General features: G+C 41.2%; 1 protein-coding gene across 14 annotated transcripts in view; it reads left to right on the top strand.

The window, feature by feature from the left end:
- APBB2 (amyloid beta precursor protein binding family B member 2) overlaps positions 1 to 17,021 on the top strand; it is a 398,629-nt gene that overhangs the window by 260,614 nt on the left and 120,994 nt on the right. For all 14 annotated transcript variants that reach the window (XM_077279860.1, XM_077279859.1, XM_077279856.1 and 11 more), the window contains 2 exons: positions 1,072 to 1,132; positions 13,660 to 13,806. In XM_077279860.1, coding sequence (XP_077135975.1) covers positions 1,072 to 1,132; positions 13,660 to 13,806 — 208 coding nt within the window. The remainder of the gene's footprint in view (positions 1 to 1,071; positions 1,133 to 13,659; positions 13,807 to 17,021) is intronic.

The raw sequence follows: 17,021 nt of genomic DNA on the forward strand, positions 1-17,021 counted from the left end.
TTAGTCTACGTTCACATTAGCGTTCGGCGCCGCAGCGTCGGGCGCCGCAGCGTCGCCGCATGCGTCATGCGCCCCTATATTTAACATGGGGGCGCATGGACATGCGTTGTGCTGCGTTTTGCGACGCATGGCCACAAGCGTTGGGCGCAGAGAACGCAACAAGTTGCATTTTTTTTGCGTCCAACTTTCGGCCAAAAAGGACGCATGCGTCGCAAAACGCAGCATTGTAGCGTGCGGTTTGTTGCGGTTTTGTTTGCGTTGTGCGTTGCGTCGCCGACGCTGCGGCGCACAACGCAAATGTGAACGTAGCCTTAGTCAGTGACACAGGGGATTTAATGAAATTTCAACAACATAACACCATTTGCAAAAAAAAGCTGAAGTTGAAAAGAGGATGGCTTCTACAAATGGATAATAATGATCCTAAACACAAGTCAAAATCCACAATTGACTACCTCAAAATGCGCAAGCTGAAGGTTTTACAATGGCCTCACAGTTCCTGGACCCGAACATAGTTGAAAATCTGTGGCTAGATCTCGAAATAGCAGTACATGCAAGACGACCCAGAATCTCACAGAATTGGAAGAATTTTTCAAGGAAGAATGGATGAAAATCCCTCAAACAAGAATTGAAAGAGTCTTGTCTGGCTACAACAAGCGTTTACAAGCTGAGATACTTGCAAAAGGGGTGCTACTAGGTACTAACCATGCGGGGTGCCCAAAATTTTGCATTTGACCATTTTTCCTTATTGTAGTTTTTTAAATATAAAAGATATAGATAGATAAATATTTTTTTGCTTAAAATACAAAGCAAATGTGTCTTCTTTAACTTTAGGCTTTTTAGAGACCATTTCATCTTTCTTTTGCTTAACTTTTCACAATAACATGGGTTAGGGGTGCCCAAACGTTTACATGCCACTGGAGCTAGTACAATTTTTTTTATGATGATTTTTTTTTCTTTTTTAAATCCCTTTGAATGTACAGTAATGTATTCATTTTATCTGATACATTAATACCTTTCGTTGTAAGTCAGCATTTCCGCACTAAATTTACCATCACTTATTGTCTTCTCTAGAAATGGGCCTCAATCTGATGAAGATGACTCATCCAGCATCAACAGTGACCCCGAAGCCAAGGTTAGTGGTGACAGAACAACTGCTTATTACACATTGTTATTGTGCACTATTATTGCACATTGCACTTACTGCGTGATTCATATGGTCTCTAAATGGAGAACGATTGCTTCTAAAATCAATAGAGTAATAGTATGTGCTAGTTGTGTGCAAGAAAAAAAGAACGATTTAATAAAAAAAAGTAAAACAACCGCCCAAACTCAACAACCACGTGCAAGCAAAAAAAATAAGTACAAGCAAATAACAAAATAAAAACCTCTGAATTGATACTACAAAGAAGATCCATATTTTCCACGAATTTCTGGAGCCACATTCCCCTTAGAATACCAAAAATAGCACAGATTTCTCACTTGCTGTTGGATGGGTAATTGCTCTTATGCAACCCCTTCTTAATTGCACCAATAAAAAACTGAAGAGTTTACAAACAAACAGTCTTGGTTCTAATAGTTCTATAATTATGTGTATCTATGTATGTAGATCTATAGTTTTATTTATGGCTCCATAGTTACAGGCAAGTCTTTTGTGGTCGGAGTCTCCAGTCTCTTCTGTCTGGACCATACTTGATGCTAGACTTTCAGTAGAAGGTTTATGTTATTCCATTATTGGCTTGAATTTGCATTTTGAGAGGTTCGACTTGTAATTTATCATACTTTGTCTTAGCAAAAGCAGTGCTGATGTTCCTAAGGTGTCATGGGGTTAGATCTTGAACGAGTGGGCAAGGTAGAGGGTTCGTCTCTTTACTTGGCTGCTTGACTGGAACACATGCTCCTCTGGCCTTAATAAAGGAACATGGTAAAATAGATATACCGTACTCTCCTATGTAGAACTGGATTGACATGGCTCTTTAGTCATAAACACTTTGGATTCCCACCTCCGTTATGTGTGACTTTAAAATGTGTATCTGCTCCTACTAGATAAAGGAAAACATTGAGGAGCAATCAACGTTAAACACCCTCTGAAGCCTTCTCGTTTTGTCCAGCTAATACTCCCACAGAATTGGGCGTCTTATGCCACATCTAATCTAATTTCACACACTCTACATATAATAATATGCTGTTCATTGTATTAATGTGGATGGATAACCTTTAGTAGATGCCATTCCTTCAGGGGATCCTATGGGCACAGGCCTACAAGCCTACTTTAGTACAATACCTTATAATATTTTCATTGCTAAGATGATGTATGATTTACAGATTTAAAGAATACCAAAGAGAGCATCCCTGTGTAATGACCTTAAGTCCTGCTCTGGTCACAATATAGTGTGCCAGATTTTTTTTAACACTGTCCTCAATTTAGACAAAGTAAATCTAGGCCATTCAGCCAAAAGATGGGCTCAATGTATCACAGACATGCGTGATATATGTTATATTGGTGCTTCTTAGAGAATGTGCAAATCAAGTTACAAGATCGGGTCCATGTTGTCTCTGGATGGATGCCCTGAGAACTGCCTCCTACCTCCCCGTTTCGATCACTATTCTTTTGATTACCCATCCTGGCACAACGTCATTATTACGGTGTGACACACGTTACATTGTGCCATGTCGGCTAATCAAAGAAGGTTTGTGGATGCCGGTAGGTAGGAGGCAATCTTAAGGTCTCCCATTCAACAGCCCCAGTTTACCGAGTGGCTGCTGGACCGGGTAATGTGAATCGATTTTTTACAGCTGTTATACTTCTGCCTGGACATTTTTCCCCTTCATTAGCTTCTCCTACACCAACTTTTTGTGTCAAAATAATGACACGATCCTTTAGCAAATCTGACTCATTTTACGGCCACACTTTCTTTTACTAGACGTCTTCACAAACTGTCTACTAAGACCTAAAAAGTGTTTAAAACTAGTGATGAGTGAATATACTCGTCAATCGAGATTTCCCGAGCACGCTCGGGTGTCCTCTGAGTATTTTTTAGTGCTCGGAGATTTTTGTTTATTCGCCGCAGCTGGATGATTTACAGCTAGTAGCCTGCTTGATTACATGTGGGGATTCCCTAGCAACCGGGCAACCCCCACATGTACTTATGCTGGCTAACAGATGTAAATCATTCAGCTGAGGCGATGAAAACTAAAACTCCGAGCACAAAAAATTACTCGGAGGACCCCGGAGCGTGCTCAGGAAATCTCGAGTAACAAGTATATTCGCTCAGCACTATTTAAAACGAATCTTAAATCTGAGGCATGACAAGGATTCCAGTTTATTTGTGCATTTTGAGCCAGAACTCTTGTACATTTTGCCTAGTGAATTTCCCCCCATGTTATTTTTGTGCAGGAGATTCCATCAGAAAGATTTATCAAACACGTCATCATTAGAGTATAGTGTATTGTGACTTCTCGGGGAATTCCTTATCCTAGATAATGATCTTTTTACACCAGGTTTACAGTTGCGATACGTTGACAAATCTGCCTCATTATAAAAAATCTGTAGCAAAAGCAAATTTAGATGAAGATGGAGAGTAGTGGGACGCTCAGTAGCTGCGTTCTGCTCATACTGCACGGGCTTTTCCTGCCACCTTGTGGCTATAGACATTACTGGTACGAATGCTGGATTTCTCAGCAGTACACCTCATTACATCACCATCTTTACTGCAGCACATAATTAAAGGGACACTGACATCAGAAATTGCAGGTACGTCTGTTGGTCCCACCACACTCTAGGACCAATACATTTGAACACCTTTCTAAATCCAAGCTTGATCTGTGCTGCATACTTCACAGAAGGAAGTTTTAAAATGTTCTGCTCCATATTTAAATGAAGGCTGAATGTCCAATGATCCCAAGGTCTACATCATAGAATCATTGAATATTAGAGGTGGAAGGGACTTCAATGGTCATCGTGTCCAACACCCTGCTCAATGCAGGATTCACTAAACCATCTCAGACAGATACCTGTCCAGCCTCTGTTTGAAGACTTCCATTGAAGGAGAACTCACCACCTCTCATGGTAGCCTGTTCTACTCAGTGATCACCCTCACTGTCAAAACGTTTTTCCTAATATCTAATCTGTGTCTCCTCCCATTCAGTTTCATGCTTTTAGTCTTTCATTGTGCAAATGAGAATAAGGATGATTCCTCTACACCGTGACATCTCTTCAGATATTTGTAGACGGCTATTAAGTCTCCTCTCAGTCTTCTGTTTTGCAAGCTAAACATTCCTAGATCCTCTAACTGTTCCTCGTAGGACATACTTTGTAGTCACCTCACCATCCTGGTAGCTCTTCCCTGACGTTGCCTCAGTTTTTCAATGTCTTTTTAAATATGTGGTGGCCAGTAGTGGACACAGTGTTCCAGATGAGGTCTGACCAAGAAGGAGTAGAGGGCAATAATGACTTCACGTGATCTAGACTCTATGCTTCTCTTAATACAACTCAGATGTGTCCTTGGAAGTGTCCAGTATTTCTATCTATAAATGAGCCAATCATTTGTGCTGCACGTGTGAGAATCAGTAAATTTTCCATTGAAATTCCCAATTATGGGCTGAGGCTTAAATACACTTCTAATCTGGAGAAAATTGTCGACGATGCAAGATCTTGAATGCTCATCCATCAGGAAAAAATTGAGTGAGATACAAATCAGTCTGACGTCATTAATGATGCTCTGACCATAAAATCTGGAGCTACACACAGATGTGAATAAATTGTAAAAGTGAGTCATTTTGAAAGACGCTGCTTTGAATGTAACGGGGGAGAAGAAAGAGTTGAATAACCCCATTAAAAACTAGAATCACTTCCGCTAAGAGCTAATGATAGGCAAAGCTGTATGGGGCCAACTAATATCATACGCTACGTTGTATCAAGGGCCGGACACATGCGAACTAATGCAAGGTCAGTGACATGTGAGCTTCACTATCGAACATAATTTTACAGATTGCAAATAAATAAACCACATATAATGTTCAGTTCGTTAATAATTTGCCGTACGCTATGTCATATCAGTCGTGTCAGATCACTATCAATTGTGATGTGCTCGTGAAGAAACTCTAGGTTGACAAAGATCTTGTCTTTCCTGCCACCTTGAGCTCCCTAAAACCTTTATACAAAAAAAACCACTGCAAATCCTAAAAATTATATTACATGAATAAAATAGTGATGTTGTAACACTATTTTATTCCTTCTCACCATGTCATCCACATTTGGTCCATTAGATCTTATTATAGCTTCCAATAGATTTCCTGTCTAATATAATAAAGATAAATGTTAGTAGTTCTAAACGTTCATTGTTCAAAAACATAGCTGAATATTGTTATAGTAGTTTGGCCGCTGTTACTACACTCAGGCCAAATGCAGGTCCGGACTGGCCCTCCGGAGAGCGGGTAATTCCCCCGGTAGGCCACTCCCAAATCCCCTATATGAGCAGTAATCGGTACAATACACTATTAACAGACAAGATGGCATCTGAATATTGATTTAATAAACTATCCAGCCTATATTATATAGAAGCAGAGGTGCATTTGTGAAAGAAGGTAATGTAATATTTGCATGTAGCTGAACAGTGGGCCCCCAGAGTAAATGGCACCTCAGGCCAACACTCCGGTCACCTCAGGCCCAATGATTTCTGTATTGAGTCTCCCATCACTTTCATGGCTTACATGTAACATAATGGGCGACTTATTTGAAGCACGGACAAGAGGAAATGAGCCAAGTCAGATACAATCGGGGGAAGAGAGGAGTAGTCTTTAAAATAAATCCTATGCCACTATTGTGGTCCCTGCTGATGAATGATGGCATCCTATCCATCGTTCTTGTGACTTAGTAACTGGCCTCTGGTGTGATCACTGAAGTCAGTAGGGACCCCCAGAGTTTAGGAACTGACCTGAGGGGCTTTCTAAGGATTAGTAATGTGCTTCCCTTCTTTTATAACATTCCTGCTCTTTGCACCCTGAAACTCCTTTTAACAATTCAGTTTTCTTGCATACCCTGAATTGTTTCTTGTTACCTCTTGGTGTTTAGGTCATTGCTACGATCCTCATACAATCTCTACAGGGCAGGAAAGTCTGTGGCAGTGACTGGGACTGCGGTGCTTAAAATTGGTTGTGTGCAGCCGGGGATTGGCAGCTTGCCACACTCAGTATTAAAATCCACTCACAGCCACGAAGGGGACTGCAGATAAATAATGCAGCAGCCGCCATGTTTCAGGGTTAAATAAACCAATTTGTCATTGTGTAGAGAAACAAGAGCAGAATCCGGGATTATTCCTGTAATTACACCGCTTTTTATAGGGAGGACTAACACTGTCATCAGATATGTGGCACTGAAAATCCAGCTGTTTAAATACAGGTAAAGTAAAATTCTACAGAAACAAGACTCCATCATACCGGGGCCGTATACACAGAGCTTACGTCAGGCGGTCTGCTCTAGATCCAGGCCCTCTACGGCGGTGTCATCTTTACGTTTTGTTTAGGTCTGTAGGTATACTGTAAGGATGGCCGTACATTATGTTGGCACCCTAACAATAAACTTCTGCTACAATAATGGCAGCCTTTACCCTAAAAAGGAATGAAAGCGGGCCCCACCAACTTTGGCCGGATCTTCAAATAACTTCTGTCAATGGCTACCTTCAAAGAAAAATTCCCATGTTGACAGATGCCAACGTAGCGTGCCATCCAGCTGCTCTCCGGTCACTAGAAGAAACCGTTCTCATGTCAACGTCTGTTCTCCTGAGAGTCAGTCACGCAGTCTGGATAAAGCTGTACAATGTGCTAGATACAAGTATGGCGCAATAAAACGGTGTGATAACTACCAGCCCTACTGTCCACGGTATGGTCCTCCTTCTAGGATGGGGAAGTAGGGTCATACTGTGTCCCAAAGGGGCTAAAAGGAAGGGTCACATGACTAGGATGTATGCCAGCGCCTTGGTATTTGGGGGAGTATCCGTTTATGGGATAAACTAGTAGGTTCCCTAATATGGCAACTTAGGAGGCAGTAGGCAGGGCCTACATAGAAAAGTGAGGAGGATTAGGGGAACCACGGGAATTACGTGGTCCTACCTGCTTGGTTGTAGGAGCTGACTATACAGGATGGCCTGGAAGGTACATGGGCAGTTGTTGGTGGATCAGCGTCCCATCCTCCCCCTCTAAGGTTGGTTGAATGCTAGAGGTAATGGAGGTAAAGGTCACGGTTTGGATATGTTCGGGGTTAAGCATTATGTCTTGGCAGGTGGCGGCGGCAACAGGCCTTTAGAAAGACAATTGATGGTATGGTAAAGGGGAGTTGAAGACCCATTTTGGTAGGCTTACCGCTTCTATGGTAAGTAGTAAGAAAATACTCAAGGTCTCTACTGGGCAAAGGTCTTAAAGGGGCAATTTATGGGGCACCATTCAGCAGGTGGGCCCCTGAATATCGTGCCATTTGGTTGGAGGCAAAGAGCAGCAGCTGATGGTGCCAGGTTTTAGTTGCTGAACTTCCAAAGACCCTTTCCTTATATTCAGGTCAATTGATGATACGTTAATATAACTATTAATATTTTTAAAGTGTATTGAGCAAGGCTGTGCCCACTAGACGGCTTCTGGCCGGGAGTATGCATATCACATACTTGCCCGCCATTCCCGGAGCAGACAACGAATAATCCTCGCTGAGTGACTGCAGACTTTTAATTCTAGCCCAGACAACCCCTTTAATGTTATTCAATAAAGGCTGCTGTGGCTGATTCATGCAAGTCCGCAGTGTCTGTTGTTATTAAAAGGGGGTGGGGAGGAAAAGGGGTGATCCGGGCCGGTGAAGTTAGGCAACGGTCAGCCATTCCTCAGTTAATTGTCATGTGTCTGATGCCCCGAAGAGTTGCATAAAAAATTTCTTTAGAAGATGTATTATTGGTCGGCAGAAAGGGGTTTGTTTAAGTGAATGCTGCGCGGCCTATGGGCCATGACGCCCAAAGTGGTGTTGTCTACATAATGAGATAGTTGGCTGTGTAATGTTCAGCTTTGTAGGCCGGAGCACTCCATATAACTCCAGTGTGACTATGTTCTGGATCTCTCCTCCGGCTGAGATTGGATGGGCTTTAATGCAATCTATCACAGCAGATTGGGAACTTTCTTTGGCCCTTCGCCTATAATATCAGTCTTGAAGTATAGTCTAAAGTAGAACTTCTAAAACTTTTTCTACTGGTTCCCACCTCAGACAAACCAATAAAATGCCTGCACCTCACTATCTGCAGTGGAATGTCATGTTAACATTGGAAATATCTCTCAATTTTCTTTTTTTTATCTCCTGAACTCAACATTATATTACTAAATGTACAAAATGGGTAATTTGAGTTGCTAAATTAAAGATCACTACTCACATTAAATGGACTTTGCTGCGGAGCCTTACCAACAAATAGGGGGCGCCTCAGAGTTTGACCAGCACTGGACTAAAGCTCTGCCCATATACCATATGGACAGGACAAAAGTATTCTGCCCCCTATACGTTACACCTACATGAGCTTCTATGACCTCCCATTCTACCCCAGTATAATGTAGGGGCAGAAACCCTGACTCCAGTGATGTGTCACTTACTGGGATGCCTGCTGTCATTCTGATAAATTCAGTTTTCTCTGATGCAGATCTAGCAGTGCTCACAATGCTGAGCTCTGTATAACCCCCCCCACACACACACACACCACTAATTAACAGCTTTCTGCTTATACTGTGCATAGGCAGAAAGCTGCCAAACAGTGGTGGGGTTATACAGAGCTCATGAATATGGAGGACTAGATAGCTGCAAGTTTACTAGTCCTGTAGTGATAATCTCCTGCTGATAAAACAGTGATTTTATCAAAACTACAGAAAGCAGCCCAGTAAGTAACACATCGATGGAATCAGGGTCTCTACTTACACATATATAGAAAATGCAAAACCAGCTCACCGCAATATGTCCAAAAAGCAAGGAGTAGCGCTCTGACAGGCGGAGAAAAAGAAAGGGTAATTCCAGCTTCTTGTTTGCTAAAATATTTTTACAAGTTTATTCAAGAAAATATAAAAAATACATGTGGATACAAGCAGGGGACAGGAACACAACATGGCAAAGCATTTAGAATGCAAACAGCGTTGTTATTCAAGGCTTGATCAGGTGGCTCAGTGATACCTACAGTGAATAATAGTTGCAGCTGTGTTACCTACAGTGAAGCATGGTGTCAGCTCACTGATACCTACAGTGAAGCATGGCGGTGGATTAGCGATGCTTTGGGGCTGCACTGGAAACCTGCAACATGTGGAGGACTAGATGGATTCAATCAAGTATCATGAAATCCTAGGAGTAAATGTGATGCCTTCTGTGAAGACGCTGAAGATGGGGCATCATTAAACCTTCCAACAGGATAAGGATCCCAAGTGTTGTGAATTCTGTTCTTGGGCTCCCTCCGGTGGTTATAAGTGGTAGCGCTGCTGTCTGTCCTTCACAGCAGTTATCAGGTGTGTCCACTCTGGACTGGGCTATTTAGTCTGGCCTCACCCTTTGGTCAGTGCCAGTTGTCCATTGTATTCTGGAGGATTCACGTCCCTTCATGGTTTCTCCTGCTTCCTGGTCTTTTCATCAAGATAAGTTCTGCTGGTTTGCAGCCCACATGTTGTGGGCCTCATTGTTCAGTGCATTTCATGTTTTTTCTTGTCCAGCTTAATCTGTGTAAGGATTTATGCAGTCAAGCTGGAATCTCTGGAGAGGCAGATATACCCTCCATATCTTTAGTTAGATGTGGAGATTTTTGTATTTCCTGTGGTGGATATTTCCTAGTATTTTAATACTGACCGCATAGTACTCTGTCCTATCTTTCCTATTTAGCTAGAATGGCCTCCTTTGCTAAATCCTGTTTTCAGCCTGTGTATGTTTTTTCCTCTCCTCTCACAGTCAATATTTGTGGGGGGCTGCCTATCCTTTGGGAATTTTCTCTGAGGCGAGATAGTTTTCCCTTTTCTATCTATAGGGTTAATTAATCCTCCGGCTGTGTCGAGGTGTCTAGGATCAGTAGGTACATCCCACGGCTACTTCTAGTTGCGGTGTTAAGTTCAGGGTCCGCGGTCAGTATAGATACCACCTTCTCCAGAGTACGTCCAATGCTTATCCTGGGCCACCAGATCATAACACCCAAGCATACCGCACAGTCCGCCAATGTTTGGTTTCAGAAGATTAGCAGGTCATAACAGGCATAGGTCTTCTACTAAGTGCCATGGATGATTGTCATGAAGGGGTGTCATATCATTCTGTAATTGTCATGTGTCAACTCTTGTGTTGAGTCATGTAAATTGTTTTATTGTTTATTCCAAGCAACAGAAAGTTTATACATTTAGCTAATAAACCTGCTTTGCAAAGTGAATAATTTTGATTGCAATTTTATATAGTAAAAATATTTTTCTCTAATTTACTGCAGATCCCAACAATGTTTAATATCTGCTTCACTTGCAAGAATTTGCAGTTTTTGAGCATCAGTAAAACACATAAAGAAGCCACTAGAGGGCAGTATTGCGCTGAATATTTTTGTATAATGATACAAAGTTCATGTTCATTTTATGGCAGGTTTGTGTAGGCATTTTTACAACATTTATCAAGATTTTTTTTTAAAAAAAGGTATTTCACTGTTTACTCCTGGTCGACTGTGTTAATGTTTTTTTTCTATAAATATAAAGTTGTAGTTAAATAATTAAAAAAAAAATTTTTCACTGTCCCTTAAAGGAAATGTCTAGCTTTATTATATTGTTGAAGGAAAAATTAAAGGGTTATTTCCCACTGGACAGGTTATCAACTACATACCGGATAAGTGATAATTTGCTGATCTGTGGTCTCGGCCGCTAGGACCACTACTAATAATGAAAAGGAGGCTCTAATACGCAGCAGTGGTGGTGCATGTGCCGGTAATCTTGGGCAGTCCCATAGACGATGACTGAAGCTTGGATGCACATTCATCACATGGCTGTATAGTGTCATAGAGCCCTAAAAGATGTATCTTTAGTGAATCTAATCCATCCATTTATACTATATTAATCCTAATGGCAGAACCACCCAACGTATATGAATTGGCCAAAGAATGGCCATTAGTACTGATGGTAGATTAGGAGTAGAACACATGTAAGGGTGGCAGATGCTGATCCTTGGTGCTCAGCAAGGCGGACGACCATGAATGTTCCCTGCAAGCCCCCTGCTGTTTTCTGATGGGGTGACTGATGACAATGATCAGAAACAATGCCCGTTTCAGGTGGTATCATATAGAGCATAGGGGCTGGGTGCCAGGACTATGATTCCCGACACCTCTTGTATCTCCTCCTTCATGCTGACCTTCAGACAAATGGGGTTCATTTGCAATTTATAACTGTCTAATCACACCCAATCCAAATATATGATGTACACATAAAACAATAGGTAAAAAGGTTGATCGGAATTAAAATAAAACACATAAAAAAAGTTTTGGTTTGCAGCCCTTGTCATTGGCCGACATGTACTTAGGCAGCGGTTTTCTTTCAAACTAATGGGGCTGAGATTCAATAACTAAAGACCATGGACAAATGTGGAGATGTCCTGGGAAAATGTTATTTTTCTTCTTCTGGACAAGCCCTTTAACTGAATGACAAAGTATTAATTTCCCTGATCAGTTGACTAGGTAGTGGTTATGTTGCTTTATGATGATTTCTGTTCTTACATAGGGATCATCTCAGCTGCTTCCAAGAAAGGCTGAGTACTCCACGCCAGGTCTGCTTCTAGAACGATGTGGTCTCCATCAGAGTATTTTCTAATGCTAATATATCATTACAATGGCTCCGTCCCGCTTTCCAGCGGACAGGCTGCAGAACGAGACGATGTTTGTGCTTCGTTTTCTTATCCTTTGTTTTTGTGCCGTTCTTCGTTATCACCGCTGCGGCAGCTGTCGGAGACTGGTCTGTCTTCCGGCTGTCTGTTGGGATACCCAGGAACGGTTTCACTGGGCACTTTAATTTTTCATATGTTCTTTTAGTGGATAAATAATACAACATTTCATTCAGTCAGTCGTGCAAGCTATACTACCACTGACATATTAATTATAAAAATAACTTTCCTGGGAGCTGAGGAATAGGGAATAAGAGTAGGACATGTCATCTGATTAGAGAGCCAGGAATAAGGATTAATTATAAGTTGTACACAGAACATTAGGATACACATATTTATAGAAATTTCTGGAATTAATAGAAGGGGGTCAGTGTATTAGCATCTCTTTCTATGGAGGACCCAACATTTCTGTGCATTACATGACCTTGATATTTAAATGTAATGCTTGCACTCGCCTGCGGAGGCGCTGCAGGGAAATTGAACACTTGCTGTGATGTTCCCTCACTGATTGCAGATGATCGTCTCAGAAGCAGTACTCCGAAGACCTTTCAGAACAAAGGGAATTGTCCAAAACAGAAGCCTTATTATATATCTGGGGCTCTGAGGAACCGTTAGACTTTTACTAGTAATGAAAATATTGATGCCATAGACAAAGACCACTCCGGGGAGAGAATAGCATAGATTCTGAAGATTACTGCATAACCAGTCAGTTTAATCTCTCCTTCAGATGTAGAATATTTTCCCAAGAGTTTATATCATGCATTTTTAATTTTACTCGTTTTAGAAATTGAGGTCTAGGTTCACTTATTTTCACATGAATGCCACGCACCGTGCTCTGCCTCAGCCACCTATCATATCTATGTCTGACATCTAGAAAGTCTAGCCGCTCTGAAACCGTCCCCTTATTCCGTAGTAATGTACGCTACGGTTTCTCTCTTGACATGCCGTTTTGTTTTTTTTAATGAATCCCTTTTTCTTAAAATAACAAATTTGGGGCATTTTTTTTCTTCACAACATTGTCCTGTGCGTCTATTCTTCTTTCTGGAAATAGATTAATAAATCGGCAACTGGGCGTTTCCATTCTGTCAATGGGCGTGTCTCTATACAGGCTATCCAATCAGCGGTGGCATTGTAGCAGTATATTGGGGCACGCCATATTGATGACGAAAATGGTGACAATTTCTTAATATCTTTCCAGCAGAACTAGGAATGAGATCTAGGGAAAGTGGCTCCAGCTGACAGTTCTTGCTTAAAGGGGACCTGTCATCAGGTCAAAAATCAACAGCTTTTGGGATTTGGTTTTTTACTCTTGCTGGTCCCGAGTCTTCTGTTTTTTGTAAATTGGTTCCAGAGATGGGTCTTTTTATTTAGTGCTAATTTTTATGCTCTTTATAATAAGCCGTGGCTCAAGTGTTCCTCGGGGGCGTGTCTTTAGATTGCTCTGTATTATTACCCTGTAAGCCACACCCGCTTGGCAAAGACCATAAAAATGTGCAGAAAATATACAAGCGCATATTTCTGAGGATTTAAAAAAAAAAACAACTGAATACTCGGGGGAACTGCAGGAATAAAATAAGAGCGAAAACTGTCCACTTTTGACCTGGTGACAGGCCTTCTTTAAGTATCCCTACATATTACTGAGAGGGTGAACAGTGGGCAGGAGCGTGCTCCATGTGCAATTAAGAAACTATTTATCTTTTTGATGATAATGGTGAGAAGAATTCTATGTAAAAGACCCTTTTGTTCACTGTGGAATGTGTTTTCACCAACAGTGCTTTGCCGTACGTTCTTTGGGCTGGGTAGAAATGGCAGAAGAGGACCTGGCTCCAGGGAAAAGCAGCGTTGCAGTCAACAACTGCATTAGGCAACTGTCATACAGCAAGAACGACATAAGAGACACGGTTGGCATCTGGGGAGAGGTAAGCTTTTATCTTCCAACAATGGTCTTTACCACGTGCTGATCTGTGTAATGTGATCCCTCAGTGAGTATGAGACCAATGGCCACCACTGTCATTCTCGATAATTGTAGTGATATTTCAGTGGGTGCAGACTGTAAAAAGTTAGACCCATATGTACATTAAGTGTATATGTAATTTTTACAAGATGCTGTCTGACAGATAATATTGAGGAGACAATTATTGGAGACATTGAATTACTATGCCCAATCACTTTGTTTCTGCAGGAGAAGAGCAGCCAGAGAATCCTCGCAACACCTAACCCACTTCTGCTTATTACAAACACATTCATAGCCAATATAGCTAATACATGGTCACAGGCAGTAGACGTCCCTTGTGCAAGACCTGCATACGGGCCTCCTCTTATCCGGTAGATTATTATAGGGGATATAATTATTTCTCTCTAGATCAGACATTTAATAACATAAACCCTTATCTGCAGTCTAATTGTAGGAAACTGCTTTAGGGTAAGTTCACACAGGGCGTTTTTGCTGCTTTTTTTCTGCAGCAAAACCTGATGATCTTGGTAGGAAAAAAGCTGCGTCAAAAACTCAGGTTTAGGTGCGTTTTTTTGGTGCTTTTTTTGGTGCATTTTTTTTTCTCTTTGTCCATGCTAATGTCCTTGGATTTTCAGCAGCAAATAATGATACCTGCGTTTTTGCTGCGTTTTTTTCAACACCCATTCAAGTCAATGGGTGAAAAAACGCAGCAAAAACGCTGAAAGAAGTGACATGCTCTATGTCCAAAAAACACAGCAAAGCACAAAATACTGATCGAACAAAAAAACCACTGTGTGCGCATGAGATTTCTGAAATCTCATAGGCTTTGCTGGTACTGTAAAAAGCAGCGGAAAATTAGCATAAAAAAGCAACAACAAAAAACTCAGCAAAAACGCCCTGTGTGAACTTACCCTTAAAGCGTAACCGTCATTTTAATTTTTATTTCATAAATCAATAGTATACATGAAAATGCAAAACTTTGTAAACTGTCGAAAAGCAGTAGGGAGTAAACGACCTGGGAGGGGTAGATGTATAAATCGAGTACAAAAGAGGAGAACTCCACTAGATATCCCGCACTAACAGGCCATAAAACGTAACTTATGTTATGTGTCTCAATAAATGAGGGTATAGAAATTGAATGGCTAAAAGAGTTTGCCTCTAGTTTGCTAGTATTATGCATATACATAGAGCTATTGCTTCCAAATGCCAATCAACAGCATTATTAATAAGCAAAACAGGGCATTCATATTAAAATAGCAAGTCCCCCTACATGTTTCACCCTATACACAGCATCATCAGGGGAACAGACACTAGCAATAATGGCCGCCGACCAAAACTCCCCCTATTCAATGAAGACAGACTTTTCCATTATTTAGATAAGAGATGACAGGTTGGACCTTTTAAGATCCTAAAGAGACGAGAGGAGGTCGAGGCCGACACACATTCTGCTTCACGTTTTCCTGAACTGACAGGTACTGTATTCATAGAACTTTAAGAGTAAAGATGAGTGAACCCAAATGGAGTGGACTTCTCCTGGAAATCCATTTTACAGTTCACGAGGAGAGAGAGATGGGGTTCAATTTCAAGTTCACGAACAGTTCTAATACCCAAACCGAACTTTCGACTAACGTTTGGTCAAACCAGGCAAACCCAAACTTCCACAGGTCCACTCATCCCTATTTATGAGCTATCTGCTATCTCCTATCCTAGTAATAGGAAAATCTGTGTTCACTGAGAATGAATAGCATTGCAAGATGAGAAAGAAGCAGATTTCTCTGATACTACATACAATAAAGCTTTATATTTTCATGTGTAATATTGATTTATGGAAAAAAATGAAAACAATGGCTACTCATTAAGTCGACAGTGGATCACTCACTTATCGGTTCCCTATGGTGCTACATAGGTTGGACTGGTAGGATATCTGCCGCTGTGGTCAACTAAGATAAAGGATGGGAACTATCATATGAAAAAGGGACATTCCTATTTACATGTTGTGATGTAGAAAGTGTTGTAGTATTGTAGTTTGTCTACTTTCCTGCAAGTTGGTTCTTGAGTATTGAAAGCTTAATGAGTACTTACTCTATTATCTGTTTTTTCATTGAAAAGTGTTACACATTAATCCATATTGTTTTATGACTGGTCCATGAACAATATCCAAAAAGAATAGAGCTTGGGTAGATTGCAAAGTTACACTAACTCGTCCTCCTTATTATATAAACTACACACATGGTCATGAAATATTGATGATGTGCTACGGGCTGGCCTCTCCGTGTAGCGCACGTCTGAGACTTCAAAGAGATGCAACTAATGTTGAGTTCTAACCACACATCTAGGTCACTTAATAAATTACATTACTGAACCGTGGAACACAATACAAAATTAAAGCAAAAATGTAAAGTTCATTTAGTTATAAATGTGTAATATGTGCCCCAAGCTAAAGCCTCAATACAATTGTTATCATGGAAAAATTACATGTATGAAGAAATAAATTACCGCTTTTGGCATTTTGACGTAATAGTTTGTCAAGGCCCTTGGGTCGTTAGTGCACTTTAACATACAGTACTTAAAATGATTAAGGTGATTGCTCAGGGTCTTACACTGTACCGAAATTGGAAGAAATAACCCTCTCAGTGCTGCAATCAAGCGTAATTGTTCCACTGTAGGGAAGGATGGCCCTCATGTAGCCATGATGGCCAGTGTAAGGTGGCCAGGGTGATATTCCTGTCGAGGGGCTGTTGTGTTCCCGCACCCTGGCACCCCACAAAAGAATCATAATGTCCCATCTGTTGTATGTAAAATGTGCGCAGCAGGACACTTATATTAGACACCGGGAATCTCTCTGGCTCCATATTCTTGGTTCCAGATTCAGGGTTTGCACAAACAAGTCCAGACTCCATGTTCTTACTCAACAGTTCAACTTTACGGGAAAACAAGGGTTCTCGTACAGAGGTAACACAGTTCACATCCAATTACATTCCATGAGCTCTCCCTGCTCATTCTGACAGCTTCCATCTCACAGATGCTTCTTTTACTTCTGCGGCTTCCGTGCCCCTAGGTCCACCATCTTCCTCCCATTCACCCTGTCCAGTTTAAATTCGAAAAGGAAAAAGACGTGCACAGCTCTGCCTAGTCCCGGCAGTAGGCCCCGGATCATCTTTGTAATGGTTACTTAATTAG

Source organism: Ranitomeya variabilis, chromosome 1 (genome assembly GCF_051348905.1).
Source record: "Ranitomeya variabilis isolate aRanVar5 chromosome 1, aRanVar5.hap1, whole genome shotgun sequence".
In the NCBI taxonomy this organism is placed as follows: domain Eukaryota; kingdom Metazoa; phylum Chordata; class Amphibia; order Anura; family Dendrobatidae; genus Ranitomeya; species Ranitomeya variabilis.